The sequence below is a fragment of the Xiphias gladius genome, chromosome 12 (genome assembly GCF_016859285.1).
Source record: "Xiphias gladius isolate SHS-SW01 ecotype Sanya breed wild chromosome 12, ASM1685928v1, whole genome shotgun sequence".
Classification (NCBI taxonomy): Eukaryota; Metazoa; Chordata; class Actinopteri; order Istiophoriformes; family Xiphiidae; genus Xiphias; species Xiphias gladius.
In genome coordinates this window covers 7436718-7455405 of record NC_053411.1, presented here as the reverse complement: position 1 = coordinate 7455405, position 18688 = coordinate 7436718, and the positions used below count along the sequence as shown (strand labels likewise).

The following is an 18688-nucleotide window of genomic DNA, read 5'->3' as shown; positions in this document are numbered from 1 at the left end:
ACAGTTACACAATTCCATGGAACAGGCAGGGCTAACCAATACAGTCCTATCAATCCCATTGATGCTCTTCTAATCAGTCATGTGGGTGGGGTTCACTGGTAAAGGCAAAGCTTCTGTAATGAATTGCTCTGTTCTTAGCTTCTTGCTGGAGCTCAGCCCACTGAGCATGTCCTGTGATTGATGGCCAATCGAGTGGGCACATAAATCTCAAAGGGGAGGGAGGAGGCATCAGCAGGTCCCATCAATCTAGTGCTGGGAGTTGGCCAGATTAACCACTGAGACCTCTCCACGTGGGCGGAAAAAGTACTGATAAGTGCACCTCCTGTCAGAGAGGAGGGGGCAGAGGATATCTATGAGGCAACACAAACAGGCAAGGAAAACCTCCACTAGAAGTAAATTGAACTTTTAGCTGAGTCAGGATAATTAACACATGAATGATGCTCATGATGTAATTCTATAAAGATAAAGTCCAGCTTTAAAATGCCATTCATCCTTCCTTTTTCTTTCAAGTCAAACTGTTGGTTTTGCACTAAGGGTCAGGCGTTGACCAGTTGTCCGTCACAGCTCTGACCTCTGCAACTCTTCAAAGAAGCCAGAGAAGTGGCACAGACACTTGTGAGCTGGCAGGGAAGCTGTGGTAAATTAAAACACAGCAGCGGTGATTTAGCAGTTTGCACTGTTGAACTTTCACTGTTTGAGTCCTGAAGTGACTGCAGTGGAGAGAGGGAGACGGAGAGGGCGGGTGTATTTGGCAGTTGTACACTTTGCAGATTGCTTGCGGTTTTGTATTAATGGAATGTTTTCTGCTGCATCATTATTGACTGGTCCTGAAAGCCAGCAACTGAATCCTAACGGTTATGTGGCTTGGTTGGAATAAAAGCTGAATGACAATGATGTTGCCAACGCTAATCTAAGACAGTGAAGGATTGGTTGGTTTAGATCGTTTGCACACCTGCTAAACCTTATATAACCAAATTATTGTTTCATGATGAGGTAAAAAAAAGGAATGGATTAAGTGGAAACTTAAATAATTTTTTTTTTTTTTTTAAGAGGAATGGGCTGCTACCAAGAGAGAGGGCCAGGACATCAATCAGGTTCACTCACAGGTCAAACTGGACAGAGAGCACTTTTTTACCATTTCCTGCCAGCGGTCATGCGCTTATTGGTAGGTAGTAGAGGTGGGTGATTTGAAGAGAAGGGAAATGGAGTGGCATGACTGGTTTCTGGCCCCGCCACTGGAATAAATAGCAGGAGGGAAGCTAGGGCAGTGATGACGCCAGCGCAGCAGGGAATTCATTTTTCCCCCTCGTCACGAGTGCCACTGAGAAGAGTATGCTATCACTCTGGTCATTACTGGGCTTCCCCTAAGTTTCCTGTAAGCATGTGCAAGTTACAGAACTTCTTGTGCTGCATCAAACAAGAAATATTAACAGGGATGGTGAAATGGTATGTAACAAGAAGAGCCTCAGAGTATATTATCAGTTATGGGCCATTATATACTCATTAGACTATATTATCAGTTATGGAACATTAGTTAAAGTATCCATGTCTACAGTTGGACATTAAAATTTTATCAATTCTGATTCTAAGTGATTAGTATCATGGTTTCATTTTGTCATATTTTTGAATAAGAAAACTTCCAAAAATACTTTATATTAAGCTACAGTATGTCCATGACAACGAGGAAAACCATTAGAATGCAGTTGAAAGCACTAGAAAAAGCTAATAGGAAAGCAAAAAAGTAAAAAAAATTTCATCCCAAAATAATTTGACATCAAAAACTTCCATCACCCACTGAGGAGGACCATTTCTTCAAACCAAAATATTTTGAAATCAGAAGCTTGACCCCTTATCCACTGAGGAAGACCATGAGATGTCATGGAAAGCTCAAGAAAAAGCTAACAATTTGACCTTGAGTTGAGGAAGCACTTACATAAACTGATTAAGACTTTGGAATTTGTTTTTTAATCTCCAGACAATGCTAGTAAGTGGACCATAAACAAACAACAAGATATTTAATGATTATTTTAGGTAAATCTAGAAAGGTATAAATTTTGCCTATCATGCAGTGTATTACTTAAGAAACTCACACTTGCATTAGCTGATGTTGGACAGAATGACAATGTGGAGTGGAGAAATCAAAAGTACTGCATTCTTATACCATTCTGCAGTAAATTCTTTGTCAATTTAGGAAGACGTCTACTGTCGCACAAAATCATGTTGACAAAGTGACGGCTTTTTTCCATATCATTTTGTCTTGAGAAACTTATCCACACTCATGTGTAGTAGCTCCAGGTCACCATATTGTCATTGTGTCAGTGTGGAAGGAAGCGCAATAGGTCGACATTTTGCTTTCAGGAACCAGTAAGTTTCACAGCAAGTCCCCAGGACTTGTAAATAAGAAACTTGTTCGAATTCAGAACCAAGAGTTGACGCTGGACTACAGTATATTATTGTGTGAACACAGTAGACCAGAATAATGGGTGCTGCAGTTTTCTGTGCTTCTGTAAATGGTATCATTAACTTAAAATGAATTAGAAACCATTCAGTCCCTACCATTCACATGCCTGACATCAAATGAAAGTAAAGCACTGATTTTAATAGACTGGGAATGTCTACACATCTGGCGGGGAATACTAACCCGGTGAAACTTCATACAAGAGGCCTCAGAGACAGATATGCAGTCAGCATTAAGTGTCAGGGCAGGACAGTGGGAATCTCCCCCTGATCTCAAAGCAGATTTAACAGTCCTCGTTACCAGGGAAACCGGCTCGAGGCACTCCCTTATGAATAATTAATGAGTGGGCGTCACCTCGCAAGTATCTGTGTTACCGTGGCAGCAGGCCTTGGCCTCAGCTACCCTGTTAACCACCATCAGAGCAGCAGAGACATCTAGTGGCTGTCATGCAGTGTCTCACAGAACTCACCGCTGGTCACCACAGAGAAATAACTAATATAATGGTGCATTTTAAGTAATGAGTGTTATGATAATAGGGACGCACGGTCCTGCTCCTGTTACCCTCCTCTGCATGTCTAATGAAATATCCTGAAAAGTGGGTCTTGACCTGCTCGCACCCAGAGCTCGACAAACATGTTTGTTGTGTTTGTACATGGGAGGTTGGTGGGTGTCTCTGTTCCTTTAAAGGGAATCTGATTTGAAGGAGCGATGGCAGGGGAGCTGACCTTTTCCCCCACTCTGCCTTTTTCCCTTGGGCTTCCATGGCTACATTCAATCAAGTGCCTCGACACTGCTTATGCAGTATGCGATGTTCATGCAATGGCAGCCCACGCGTACGATTGCTTTTATGCACATCGACACACATGCATAAACACCGCAGCCCTTTCTGAGTGGAGTGTGTCAGACTAACACAGTGATTTTCTTATTGGACTGGGTAGTAGTGTTTTGCTGATATTGATAACAATGGCAAATTAATTGTACAGTATATAGATATTCCCCTGCAGGAGAATGTTCTGTTTGTGTTGGAGGATGTCTGTGTGTGTTCATTTGTGCAGCGCGGTATAAAGAGGTGAAGGCAACGGAGTGTAATACTTTGCAATACTTACGGGACCACTTGGATTGCATAGTTACTGCACTATATGCATTGCCATGCCTCATTGATTTTACACACACACACACACACTGAGGCAAACCCTACCGTAGCGGGATGTTTTTTGACCCGCTTTGTGTTGCGACCAATGTTACAGCTGCTTGGGATGCCAGGTTTGATGACTTGCTATTCCCGACCCTGAGAGGGGCCAAGGCAGGAAAGTCCCCCATGATGACCCAGCCAAGGTGTCCGCTTTCCGCAGATCTAGGCCACCAGACTTGCCCTGTGTACGAGAGAGGCAGGGGCCTCTATATACAGCATGGATTTATTTGTGTTTGGCGGCTCTCATGTTTTCCTCAACAAGCACGTTCACACTGTGCCTTGATCATGGGTGAGGTCACATGGTCATGCCGTGGTCACTATTTGGGAGGTGGTTTCTATGTCAATGGCGCACAGAGACCATGTGATTATGAGAAGACATCATATAAAATAAACTGATGTACACTGATATATATATGCATGCTGAGGGTTGAAAGTGGTTCCAAATAATGTGTCCCTATGACTGATTTAATACTATATGAATATCCCAGCATGACTGCAAGTACATATGGAGGGTAAATTGCCATTCCAGCTGTCTTGTGCTTCAGCTGCTGTCAAATGGATGCTTTGCTGCTTTTATTCTGCTCTTCCCTCTTCACCCTTACTGTGAACGGCAGCTTAAACGCACCAATTGGAATCTCCACTGTGTGGAATTTTATGTGAGTGTAGCATCCTATTATTATTATTAATAATTTTAAATTGTAGAAAAAAATGTAATTCAACTACAAGTTAAGTCTTAAAAACATCGAAGAAATTGTTGGGCATTTGGGGAAGTACACTTACTTTCCTTGTAACTCAAGAGCAATCTCCAATCTCTGATCTTTCCATTAAATATGAAGCTACAGCCAGATGCTAGTTACTTAGTTTAGCATGAAAACTGGAAATAGGCAATAACAGCTAGACTGGTTCTGTCTAAAGGTAACAAAAGCCGCCAACCAGCACCTCTAAAGTTCCCTAATCAGCATGTTTTATTTCGTTTATTTAATCCTTAAACAAACCAAAGTTGTGGTTTTACAGTATGTCTACAAACTACGGTATGTCATGGCTTAACGCACTAATTTCGTGGACTTTTTTTGTCATTGTGAGGTTGCCAGACAACCACTGGACTCTCCAAGGAAGTCACTGCTAGTTAGCCATTTCCCCGTGTCCAATCTTTGTGCTAAGCTTAGCGTACTGGGATCTAGCTGTAGTTTTACAATTAAATTAACTATCTATCCTCTAATCTAAGTAAGAAAGTAAGGTAAGAAAACTTCCCGAAATGTACAACTATTCCTCTAAAGCTCTCGGCTTTAAGTATTGGTAGAAATTCCTGAAATGATGCAGCACATAGATTTTTTTAAATTTAACTTATGAAACATCATAAGTAGGACCACTTTAATGCTGACAAAGCAGATCCCCATTTCCATGACAGATTGCCTGGAAAATGAGAATATGCTAATGATCATCATATAGTGTGTATTACTGTTGCGAGCTCTGCCAATCATTAGCTTAGCTTCCTGTCTCTGCCAACTCTCTCCTAACCTACTCACCAGAAATTGATAGTTTTCTGTTAAGTAATGAAAAGTGCTCAGGCTGAAAGAGCCCAAATGCTGAGCCATGTGTTTCTGTGATGTTAGTCATGTGTCCAATCCCATAAATGACAGATAATGATTCACCATCTGGGGGCCGTAATCAATACGCAGAGGAAATGTTCCAGAGGGGTGAAAACAGGGACACCCAGGAACTTTTCAGACTAAGCCACAGAGTCTTTATTAATTTATTTGATATTAAATTCCTGATTAATTATTGATATTTGATACAGTATTTCTAATTGGTAGTTGGGAACAGGAAGCAGGCTGGTAATGAACTTGGACCTCAATTTGATGTGGTGCTTTTTCTTGGACTGGTGAAGTACGGACTCAAGTCATGATTTCAGTCTGCTGCGTACTGTCTGAGACTTTATAATAAGTAAATAAGAAGAAACCTAAAAATTGTGGGCATTTTTCATTGTGATGCATTCGATGCACTTGCTGCACAATCAAGTAGCAGAGGTGGTGAAGTTCTGTGGGACATGTGAATGCTGACGCATTATAGCAGCTAAAGTTGTGGTAAGGATGGTTTCCGTAACCATATTTCATCTCATGTGTTCAAGGACCAGAGAGAAAGCAGAGTTTCATTATATCTAACCTTACACATTTGGACATATTTGAACAACCACCTCCCTTGTCTGTTCTGTCCCTCCCCAGCGGCAGTGCTGAAATACGAGAACAATGTGATGAACATCCGACAGTTCAACTGTTCACCTCACCCTTACTGGCTGCCCAACTTCATGGACGTTTTCACCTGGTCCCTGCCCTTTGTCGGCGAGAAGGGTGAGCACCAGTACACACATGCAGTAGTAATATACATGAAATGAGAACATTGACTACAAGCAGTTTTAACAAATGTTGTTCAAATATTCAGTTTTCTGAGTCAGTAATGAAACTGACCCAGCCTCGAGAAATGTAGCACAGATACTCAGTGCGGTATAGTCAGTTACAGTTCATACATACAATACTTACTGCAAATGATTAATGAGCCAGAAACCCGCTAATGTGCAAAGTTACCAAATAAGTTAGGCGTGCTAATTAAAAAGGTCTATATACTGTAAATCAATAAGTCAATGACAGTTTAAAAAATGCCAACATGAGCAGAGGATTGCATTCTCTAGATGTCTTGAGGTTTGTATCAGAAATTTTAGTTTTGTTGTTGCATTTCAAGTATCCCACTGACATTTCTGTGACACATCGGCGTCAATTCATCACACATACAGTAACTATGTGTGACGCACTCACTCCAGGAAGCCCACTTTGGGTGTGACCCTTCCGTACAGGGCCATTACCAGCAGTGTTGCAAGGTCACTGCTCACTGAGTGTGTGGAGGGGTCAATCAGGTGAACCTTTGTCTGTCTAACTAACATGACTTCTTATGGCTGGACACCTTCCCCAGACTCAAGATTACTCATGAAGTGGTATGTAAAAAAATAAGTGCTATGTTATAAAATAAAAGGTTTTTTTTTGTTTTGTTTTTTTTTTGGTTTATTTTATTTTATTTTATTTTGCAGTGACCGAGATGCTAGTGAACGTACTGAGCATCTGCTCCAATGATGAGCTGACCACTGACGAGGAGCTGGATGGTAAGTACAGCAGACAGACACACAACAGTTCTCACTGCAGTTTGCCCTAAATCCACTAGAGGGAGTCCTCTGCTAATAGGAGTCCCAGACACACACTCAAAATCTCATATACACAGTTTTTGTGTGTTCATACATTCCTGGGCTGCTCTATTTTCTTAACATCCAGTTTAAATATATTCAATTTTAAACATTCTTAAACGTATTTGTCAACAGAGAAACCATCCAGTCAACAATCCAATCTATTTGACACATGACTCAGCTGAATGAATGAATCGTTGTTGTATTGCCTTCAGCCACTTGAAAGTACTTCGTTAGATAAACCAGGATATACAGGATGTCCGGGAAACCTTAGAAACTCTGAAAAAGTCTAAAAGCATCTAAATTTAAGGCCTTTAAAGGTGTTGAAATGCCTTAAATATCATTGTTGAATGTATTATTTTCACAAGATTGCTTTGTACTACACGTGCCTATGAGTTCAAACAGCACGGTTAGCCATACACTGCTCATGCTTTTTATCCTCATATAATAGTGGCAAGTTCAAGTCATCTGTTTGATCCCAAGTTACATCTTATCTACAATGAGATGACCATTTTCCCTCTGCCTGTCCCAGCCCTCAGTGCCAAACAGGAAATGATCTCACCAGTACTTCCCCTTCCTCCTCCTCCTCCTCTCTCCCTTTCTCACTTCGTGTTTACTGATGCACATGGTTTGACTCTGTAAACAGCACCCAGGGGTGGAGTGTCAGGATATGGCCAGATTTCAACCACATGTTACACTTTTTAAAGATATTTTAAATGCAACCTGTTCCTTCGGTTAATTTGAATTAAATGAAGATGACTGGCTAATGCATCATCAGGGAATATAAATAGGTAGTATATGAAAAAAGAAAAGTGAAAAGTAAATTCAGGTCCACATATGTACCGTGTCACAGTTGTACAACCTGTATAATTGATTTTAAATAATGTCCTCTGAATTTGAATTTTGTGTTATGAATTCATACTGTCGGTTCATTAGTGAAACCAATTTTTCTTCACAATCTATCATTTTAAATCAATCTTCTATCATTGTAGTAACATCAAAGTCTTTAGGAGTGGCAGCTGATTGCAGATAAAAGTGGCAAGACTCATAGTCATTCAAATAATAAGCCATCCTTTAACATCTCCTCATTTTCACCCGATTCATTCACTCATTGCTTTTAGTTGATCCACTTGGTTTAATTTCACCTTTCTTTGCTCAAACTTTCATTTTTGTGTCTCCTCTTGAGCTCATTTCTTTTTCTTTTTTGGTTTTGCAGCCATCTCCACTTTCATATCATTTGTTAATGTACATTATGTTGACATTTGGATTGTTCTTTCCTATGTCTTTCTCGCTCATGATCTCCTTTTCTGTGCCCTTTGAATCTCTGATAATCATTTTGTTGCCCTGCTCTTTATCTGCTGATATTTTCAGTGATTTCAAACCTCACTACTTTTTCAAATATTTCTTTTGCATCCTCCTCTGCTCTCTCTCTCTCTCTCTCTGTTTCTCTATCTCATGCTGTGATGTAGTCCCTACCTTGGTTTACCTCATCTAATTTCTCTTTTCTATGTTTTCCAGAGTTTTGTGTTCAAGGCATCGCTTTTCTTTACAATTGCTTTGTTGCCTCTTATTTCACCATGCGCCACCTCTCCACCGCCTCCTCTTTCATTCTGCAGCCATCCACTGATCTCTCTCTGTCCTTTCTCTTGTCTTCTCTTCTGGGGGTGTTTTCATGAGAAGGACAGCTAATATATCCCCCCAAAAAAGGTACAAACACTAGCCATATCGGTGTGTGCCATGGTAGATAGTTTTGTCCTGTGCTTGCTGCATTTCAATCTGTCAACTAACTAATGTCACAGTTACATGCTCCTGCTTCAGCTGAGCCCAAAACTGACATAACAACAGAAAACAACTTCAGGGAGGTCATTCTCATTAGCCAAAGGAATGTATTTGCTGTACACATTAAAATAAGCACTACTACTACTACTACAGGAGATCAGTCCTCTGGGCAAACATACAAAGAGTCTCAAACAAGACTTCAGACGGTCAACTCGTTCCTTTACCCGACCTTTCACCACACACCAACTTCATTTCCATCCTTCATACTCATGCATTTTCCACACTGGCTCCCTGGGGCCTTAAAACTGTTATTTTGCAAAAGGGTCTCTTAAAGCAAAGTTTTGTTTTCCAGTCCAGGAAAAGTCCTGTTTGAGTCTCCGCAAAACACCACAAAAACACAGAACAGGAAAATTCATATTGTGTGTGCTCATCAAACTTGCTGAAAAGACATGTTTGGACAAGAAACAGGGTATATACAGAAGATGTAACAAATTCTAAGATTTTTAAGTACTGCCTGGGGAAAATGGTATGTATGATTTAAAGGGTCTACAGTTCAATACCTCTAGAGATGTAATACAAGTAGCATGAATGCAGTGAATGCTGAGCATTACTCAGTTGTTGTGATGTGTGGATGGATTTAAACTATTTTGCATAATCTGAACTTTGGGCTTCAATAACCAAATTGTGTTTGCATCTTGGTCTTCTGATGCACCTCTGAATAAAACTAATAGTGCAACAACCATGTTCTGTCTCAGCACATTTACTAAATTTTATGATACTTAAATAATAAAGGCGCTTGGAGATAGACAAACGCACAAACACAAAAACACACACACCTACGCACAGGCAATGCAGTGTAGATTACACTTCAAAGGATGTGGTTTTGTACACACGAGTCACACTTTGTATGACCTTTTCAGGTGCCACTGCTTCTGCCCGTAAGGAGGTCATCCGCAACAAGATCCGTGCCATTGGAAAGATGGCCAGAGTATTCTCTGTGCTCAGGTATTCTAACGTGGAAAAACTCCCTTGTGTCCTGTATGTTCTACATTTGTCATGTTACCTTCAATACTACTGTATTACAAAAGACTATACTGAATATTTAAAGCTGCACTAATCAATATTTTTATATGAACAGTGGGCCGAATTCCCACCCGACTCAGCAGGTCCCCTCAGCTCTATGGAGCGTTGTAGCATCTTTCAGCTCTTTGTTTTGGTTTTACAACCTGCAGCTTTCCTGTCTTGGATTACTGTCACCATTGTCATCAACTCCAGGTGCAGAGTGTAGTTGTTTTCAGCAAAAACCTCATAAACCCCAGATACACAGCCTGCCCAGCACCTAACGGCAGACTGACCAAGTTAGCAACTGGCTTGTGAACTCAGTGGAGAATTTGGCAGCTAAAGAGCAAGATATTTCCCTGGAGTTGGTGGAGACCAAAAACAGAACTAAAAGGGCAGTCAATATTGGACTTGCATTCACCAGGTTGCCAGAAACACGACTCCAAATGATGTTGATGTTTCCATGTGTCTGGTGGATGCGTTATAAAGCAATTGTTCATTCATCATAACGACTTTTTATGGTGACAGTATCTCAGTGTTGTCAGCTTGTTACATTGCACCCAAGTGTGTTTTGCAAGCTTAAATTACATCTGGCAGTATTATGTAGAAATTAGTAGTTTTTGTTTCAGTCATTTAGTATTACAATGTCCAAAACTCACGTTTCTAAATATTTTACAGTAAATTGAGCTTTAGGGAAGTGATGCACAGTAAATGATGTCAATATTTCTTTGTTCAATTTCAGAGAGGAGAGTGAGAGTGTGCTGACACTGAAGGGACTGACCCCGACAGGCATGCTACCAAGCGGAGTGCTGTCCGGTGGCAAAGAAAAGCTGCAGAATGGTAAGACTGTAAACAAGTACCCTAAGACCCCATGCTATGGCCCCCAGAACAGATTCTCACACACACACAAATTCTCCTTACACAGCAGTAACCTGAATAAAGTGATAGCTCAGTGTTTAGGGTATACTGTATATCCACATTCTTCCCTTTAACCTCATCGATGGTCCTGGAATTTCAAATCGCTGCCTCAGAGTAATACTGTAAGTGTAGTTAAATGTTTTTGGCAGTGTCAGTCAATATCCTTTCTATACTACATGTTTAATTAAATACTACAAGGCAAACAGCTGCTCTGTGCAGTTTTCCTTCAACTTTAGTATAGTTTGATGTAGTAATTTTTATGTAGTAATTTTTCCTGGATAAATTACTATAAAATATCAAGTTATATTTCCTACACACAGTCCCCTCTTCCCAAACAATGTCCAATACATTCAGCAGATTTTCTTTGTCCCTTTGTCTTCTCAAATGTGTCTCCCTCTTGATGTCTCGCATTAATAGGCTGTCTTCCCGTCCCCGTCTCTTTCTGTATTCCACTGGTTTTTATCTCAAATATTACCTGTATCTTTTTCTTTCTCTTTTCTCCCTAGAAACTGCAGGTATAATCGGTTGTGCAAGTATTCTGTTGTCTTATTTTCTTTTCTTTTCTTTCTGTAAGACGAGTTTAGAGTTCAGCTCACCCTCTCATGTTGAATTCCAAACACTCCCTATGAGATTAATAAGCTGCTGTAGCAAGGATGTAAAAGCTTTCTGGAAAAGCCTTTACAGACACTTCAAATTTAGTTGGACTCCTGAGAGAAATGACCACTTTATTGTCAAAAATTGTGTGCTAGTGGATCTGGGCAATGCTCTGTCAGGATAGACATGGGACTCTCTGTGATTCAAAGGATGAATTGGAATTGACACAACCAACTGTGAATGAAAGGGGGATGGCTGCTTTCTGCCTTTTCATTCACAAAATGAAGCAGAAATCCAAGTAACTTCCCTCTCCTCTCACAGGTTCTCACAAAACATCAGCTAGCTCTTTCCTGAATACACACGATGTTACATTGCACACAGAAATATCACATAAACTCACAGTTTTCACATTAAAAAGCCACTTCTTATATTTCAAGAATAGGTATCTCTCTTTGTTAAAGCAAGTGTATGTAATGTTTGTTGAACAGTGACTACAAGTAACCATTACAGGATGATGATAAAAACTAAAATGTAGTATGTTAAACTATTGTATAGTAAGTGTACTTTGGTACACATAAAGTGATAAAGTCAGTTAGATAGGAAAAACCCACCTAGGTTTTGCTAACATTATCCACCAGTCATACCAGACCAAGTAAGGCTTCAGCTGCAAAACCTCTGAGTTTATGAAATTGACCAAGAGTGCATTTTATTATTATTTCTAACATGAAGAACGTGTTACACAGTTTCAATTTAACAGAGCATGCCGTTTAGTTTCAGCTCGAAAAGATGAAGTTTACATCCTTTTGTAAGACGCAGGCAGCAGATAGAATGATGGGGAATTCTTAGCTGCAGACAGCAGAAGAGAACTGGGCCAGTTTGATTTGTGACCTCCTGTGGAGGGAGAAGTTACCAAGTTGGAACGAAATAAAATCTGGTCAAAGCTGGCAATTCTGCATATCTCGATTAGGGAGCTCTTCTCTCTTGCTGCTCTTCCCTGTTGCTGCCTCACTGATTAAGGCTGAAAAGACATGGGTACTATTACATCCTTTTTTACATTATTTAAACACTAAATTCTCCAGTCAAAATTAGCAGTAGACACAAATAACATCTATTACGCTTTTAGCCTTTTAGCCAACATTAACTGTATTTTTGGAGTTCCTCAAGAGCATTGGAAGCACTAAACACACTGGTATTTCTAGATTTGTATTGATGACCTGCATGACAGTAGCGGTCCTAAGAATTAACATAGATGGATATGGACAGCGAAGAGTATATGTTTTTAAGCCATTTGGAAGCAGCTGACACTAAAGAGAACCCCAATGGAGGCAGAGTGATGTTCGGAGATTCCTGTTGCAACATTGGTAGAATCACATTGCTCCCCTCCTTTAGGTAGATGCTAGTGTGCTTCTACTGTAATGTTGACTCCATCAGCCATTCTGTTTAAGGTTTGTCTGTTGCTCTCGTGCCTTTTTTTGTAATTTATTCTCATCCTCATGGCACTATGTTCTGTAGTCTTCAGTGTTGTATAGCCGTTACTTTGCTGTCACCTTCTCATTTACGCAGTTGTACTGTATGTTAATTTATAATCTGAAAGATGACCGTAAAAAATTGGTAAGTGGTTAAAATGCCAATGTTTTCCTCCCCTCACACTTCACCAAAAAGCCAGCACTTTTGATATTTCATATCAAAAGATGCTAATCTTGCAGTTCCAGATGTTGCTTCATACTGCTTCATACTGCACACAACACAACAGTAACACTGCTTTGTATGTCTACAGCGCTTCAATTTTACATTAGCAATGAAGCTACCGCCATAAAACCCACAACCACACACGCACTTAGACCTTATCCCTGTTTCCATTCGTCCTATTTTGAACTTCATGTATGCTCTTATTAGTAAAGAACTAATATATTTCCAGCTTTATGGTGTTGTGTTTGCTATCACTCTTCGTCCCCGCAATCATTTTTTCTATCTCTACATTGACTCATTTGTCAGACCTTGTCAGACTTTTTCAAAGTACCTCAAAGATGCATTACTCTCCATGAGGTCTTTCGCTGCCGCAAACATGTCACCTTCCCTTTACAGATCTGGAACCCATTAAAAAGTTAGGCTCATCCCTCTCCTCTTCTTCCTCCTTTTCTCCTCTTTGCTAACATCCATGTGTCCTTTGTCATAAAAAGTGGAGATGACATTAACCTTATTTGTCGGCATTGGCTGTCTTTGCTGCTCATTGACTTGTTCCTGGGACAAAATGAACTCTCCTGCTCACTTCTCTCATTCGTTTTGCAACCCCCCTCTTCTTCTCTTCAGCTACTATTGAAGCTATTGAGGCTGACGAAGGTAAATGGGTCTGGCTGCCCTCTTCTGTTGCTTTTCATGGCAATAGACAGGGGGCTCCGCTGGGTTTTCATCCATCTCGCTGGTGCTTGAATAGAGTGTGTTGGGTGTTTGGGCTAACAAAATGTGGCATAGTATTAACAGAGGAAAAGAAGTAAGTAATCAGGAAATCCTGTGGTCACACTTGTTTTAAAGGGGAATGGATTTCATGGCACAGACTTCCTAATCACAGAGAGCATACTGTGATTTTGAGTGAGTGCAAAGCAAATGCTACACTATGTGTTGTTATTAGCTAGCACTACAAAATAAATATTAGGTATCAAGAATGTATTTTTACATTTCCTTGAAAAATCCTAAGACTATGTTTTAATAGTATAGACAACATGTTATAATGCCAGATGAGTTCTACTTTCCTTTTCATTTTAGAAGTTTAAATATCACTGTTATGCGTCTTTAACGGAAAATTCAGACAATCCAGGCCCATATATTTGACATTGTAGGTATGTGCATATCGATGTATATTTCAGGTAATAAGTAACAAAAAGTTGTGTCCCGGAAATGCCAAAATATGTTTGAGGTCATTTAGAAACAGTGCCACTCTTATAATCGATTATCAGCATTCAAAAATCCAGTATTGGTCAGGCTACATGTAGCTAGAAGTCACACAGTGCTTGGTAGATCATGTCTAGACACCTCTGATGTTGTGTCTAATAGTATATACCCACAAAGATAGTGTTACATTGTGTTGTTGCTTGCACTTGCTCTCGTATCTAAAGCTGTCTGAAGTTTGCCAGAGGAAAGGAGTCCCTTCAACAAACGAGTATTGCACTTAAATCACTCAACATCGTAATTTTACCGTGGTTAATCTACTTTCCAAGATAGTGTACCCGCTGCTCTACCCTCACACAACACTGAAGTCTTGCTATGAAAGCTTATAATGGTATTTCCCCTTTGAAACAGCTGAAGCAGTTGTGCATTGTTGTTGCAGTTCTCTGAATATAGTAAGTATATAGTTTTCCTTAGAGTTGGATCTAAATTGGTAGAGACAAACACTCCACAGGAGGCTTTGTAATCCAAATTGGATTCTCCCTAAAATCTTTTTTTCTTTTTTTTTCTTTTTTTTTTTTTTTCTTACACCGCCTTTGGCGCAAGAACAACCTCAACTGCGAGCTAAATAGTAGTTTGCTAGCTGCTATTTACATAAAAAATTGTCCAGTACTTCCTCTTTAGCCCCATAGAGGACAGTCCATTGTAGTGTCGAGACACTTCTCTGCTTCTCTCTCCATGTGGATCCTCTGTGGCCCTGCTGTGTCGTGTTCTTTACTGTGAGCTGCTAATAACCTGTGTCTGACCTGTGCTATGCAGCAACACAACTACGCTACCCATCATGCCCCTCTCCACGCACCCCAATTTGTCCTCTAAAATTACGCCTTCCCCGGCCCACCCCTCCCATTTCCCTCCTGCGCTCATTCTAGTAAAGGGTCATTTTATTTCCAATCAGAGTTTTTAATACCATCAAGACCCCCAGCCTTTATGAAAGGTGGAAGTAACAATTTTTTTACTTTTTTTAGGAAAAATGGGCTGAAATGAAATTCAATCAAGCTGAATATGAGAATGATTCTGCATTTAAATATTAAGATTACCCAACTGAATTGAATAAAACAGACTTGAGTTGACAAATGAGATGCTATTAAAGCAAATTAGCCTGATTTTATTTTATTTTTATTTCAGTGGTATTTTAACACAACAGTTAATGATCTGTTGATTCTGGTTCCACTATTCAGTTCAATGTATTTTGATCCTGTTTTTATTTAACTCCAGTTTATTTCGTATTGTCACCTCCACCCCTCATAACCTCCAGTGAACACTTAATTGCTGCATGCTCCAAGCAGACTAAACAAGTCGTTAGCATCCCAAGTACCTTTGTAGTGTCTTTGTACGTGAGCTCAGTCTCAGCGTGGTTCTATTTTGTGGAAGTGAATGTCTTAGTGGGCTCCACTCTAGTGTTTTTTTTTTTTTTCCTCCCCTCGTTCTTTTTTGTCTCTTTGATCATTCTCCTCCTTCCCTTCCCTTTTGTCGTTTTAAGCCGTGACGTTGGGTTGATGTGGATGTTTGGGGTCCTCAGGTGTTCTGGAATGTGCCTGAGTCAAGATATTCTTGAATATCAGCCATATTTTTAACTCATATTTTATAGTGCATACAATGTTTAAGATTTACAAAGTAGCAGTACAAGAAGGCCATTAGATGGTCCAGTATTGTAGGTGTCTTTTCACAGATACTGATTACAGCATGGATTGATGGCACAGTGAAAACCTGTCGACCCTGATGCCAGGAGTGGCCTTTTTAGATTTAGAAGGATCATTTTTCATCTTTTGTCTGTCAAGTTACATTATTTGGAGACTCTGATAAATGGTGTTAATGTGTTGTCATATCATAAAAATGAGTTACATCCTTTATAGTGATTGTTCATCTGTTGTTGAACCACTAAACATTCAAAATGTTCAATATGTAAACCTGTTGTACAATATATGCTGGTGTTGATTAAAAACATTACATATTTGAACAATTATATCTAAAGCTGAATAGTTCAGCCTTATTAATATTATAAGATTCATGTCACATTATATATACAGCTGTTATGTTCAGTTGAAGGAATAGGTGGACATACGCTTATTCACTTCCTTGCGTACAGTTGGATGAGAAGATCGATACCACTCTCGTATATGTCCGTTCGAAATGAGGCCAAAGTCATCAGCTGCTTAGCTAACATCCAACAAATCCCTCATTTAAATCATGAAACACATGAAATCACACTTTTTCTTTCACACATTGTTTTTTTTTTGTGCATATTAAACAAACAAGTAAAAAGAAAACAAAAATATGTTATTTAGTGAGCTTTACACTGAAAGTGCTGGTTGGGAGATTTTGTTACCTCAGACATAGCCAGGCTAGCTGTTTCTCCCGCTTTACAATATTTACGCTAAGCTAAGCTAACTGGCTGCCGGCTGTAACCTTGTATTGAACCGACTGAGGGGAGAGTGGAGTGGAGAATTAACTCTGCACAAGAAGGTAAATAAGCATAATTCCTAAAGTGTCAAACTATTCCTTTTAAAACAAGGTCTCTAGGGATCGGCATCATGCAGTAATCATTAGTGTTATCAGGCTCTTCAGTTACTCATTTTTTATGGATGACTTGCAGCTGAATTAGCCAATAGCTCCTCAGATGCTGTCTTTATGTTGTCATTTTCTCAGTAAAACAAGTTTTTCTTACAAGAATTCCATGAACCGAGATCAAACCAAAGATAAGCCAGATCTGGTGATGTGTGGGTGAATGTGAGCGTGAGCCCATTCCTTTAATCGTTTAATCTCTCCCCTCTAAAATCACTCCTGATTCCTCCCCTTATCCCCTTCTTCTCGCATCTCAACAGCCATCAAGGGCTTCTCACCCCAGCACAAGATCACTAGCTTCGAGGAGGCAAAGGGTCTGGACCGCATCAATGAGAGGATGCCACCACGGCGAGATGCCTTGCCCTCCGACGCCAGCCTCAACTCCCTGAACAAGGCCCTGTCCTCAGAGACCAACGGCACGGACGCCAAGGGAAGCACCAGCGGCAGCAACATCCAGTGAAGACCAGCGGCAGGCGTCACCTTGGCCCACGGGGCTGCCCCGCCCCATGCCTCATCTTGGCCCACCACCGCAGAAAAGGGGTAAAGGGTGAAGGAGCGGAAAGGAGGGGGAGTGTTGGAGTGTGGAGGGAAGGAGGCATCTATGGCTCACACTAGGGGGACATCTCACTTGCTAGTCTTTGGATATGCCTTCAAAATATTAGTTTATAGTCAAATCTGCTAAGTTATTGCCGGTTCACATTTCTGAACAGTCAGGCCTTTATTGTGCTTGATGCTACACCACACCACAGTATGTCGGAGAGAAAGAGAAAGAGAGGGATAGATAGATCCTAAAGGTGATTTATTTTCTTTTATTTCTTGAAAGACCCTTGCTCATTTACACCGAAATGGAAAGTCGTGTAACTTCTTACTAACTATTGTACGTTTACAAAAATACAGCACTAAAAAGGACAGAACATGAGATAATGTTTTTAACATATAAGGGTGTACAAACTAAATAAGGACTATTTATTGATAACTTTTTTTTTTGCTACTCTTATAAAATAGCTCTGAAGTTAATTAGGCAGTCTTAAAAAGAATGTTGCAATGTTGTCGAAATGCCAAATAATGGAACGTTTTATGGTTTTGTACATATTATGCTTACCTCAGGTTCTTTTGGTGTGTGCTTTGACCTGATTTTTCTGTATAATGGCTAAATAACTCGGTAATGAATACCTATTTTCTTGAGTTTCATAACTGGAATTTACATTTACCTATCTATCATTTGCAAATATGTTTATTTTTTGTCTCATTTGGAAGGGGGGGGGGGCAGATTTATTGTGGCTTGCTGGAACTGAGTGTTAATTTTTCTCTTTTTAAGTATTGCGAACAAAGTAAAAATAGAGAACCTATATTGTGTAAAAAAAAAAAAAAAAAAAAAGAATACAATAAACTTAAAGTGTCTGCCTATGCATGTTTTATAAAAATCAAACAAAGGAAATAGAAAATCTGAATACCATGGCTGTGGAGGCCTGTTTTGAAATATATTGCGCTTTAGTGAACATATACTGGAAACATATACCTGCATACTTTCAATTAACACCATGATGCTCTATGCCTTCAACTTCTTTTTGTAATTGAAGCATTTAATTATCGAAGATGGATGAGAAATCATATTTTTAACCTGCGCTTGTAAGTGCACACAGTCCAATTAAGCATGTTTGACAATTCTTGTGAGGTGTGTGGTTACATGTGAAACTCAAAAATGCATGATTAGCTGTTTGTGTCATATAACAGGTAAATCGGTTTTGTTCTGTTTTGTAAATGTGCCACAGAGAGTGTAATTTGATTATGATTACTATTATTATTTGGAACTCTGCTTTGTATATCAGTTACAGGTTTGATACTGCTCAATACTTTAAGATGAAACAAAAAATACTTCAATCTTTTTTAAGAACTGCTTAAGTGCCCAAGTAATTCACTACACGACATGAAGCCTTGCTTTTGTAATTTAACT

The 18688-nt window shown here is 39.8% G+C and overlaps 1 protein-coding gene across 2 annotated transcripts in view; it reads left to right on the top strand.

The window, feature by feature from the left end:
• LOC120797395 (serine/threonine-protein phosphatase 2B catalytic subunit alpha isoform) overlaps window positions 1-18112 on the top strand; it is a 62387-nt gene extending 44275 nt beyond the window's left edge. Inside the window, exons 9-14 of one of the 2 annotated variants that reach the window (XM_040141027.1) lie at window positions 5873-5998; window positions 6730-6801; window positions 8560-8586; window positions 9579-9663; window positions 10460-10557; window positions 16995-18112. In XM_040141027.1, the coding sequence (XP_039996961.1) occupies window positions 5873-5998; window positions 6730-6801; window positions 8560-8586; window positions 9579-9663; window positions 10460-10557; window positions 16995-17194 (608 nt within the window). In that variant the 3' untranslated portion in view covers window positions 17195-18112. The remainder of the gene's footprint in view (window positions 1-5872; window positions 5999-6729; window positions 6802-8559; window positions 8587-9578; window positions 9664-10459; window positions 10558-16994) is intronic. The other variant, XM_040141028.1, reaches the window with a different exon arrangement.
• Window positions 18113-18688: the final 576 nt, after the last annotated feature.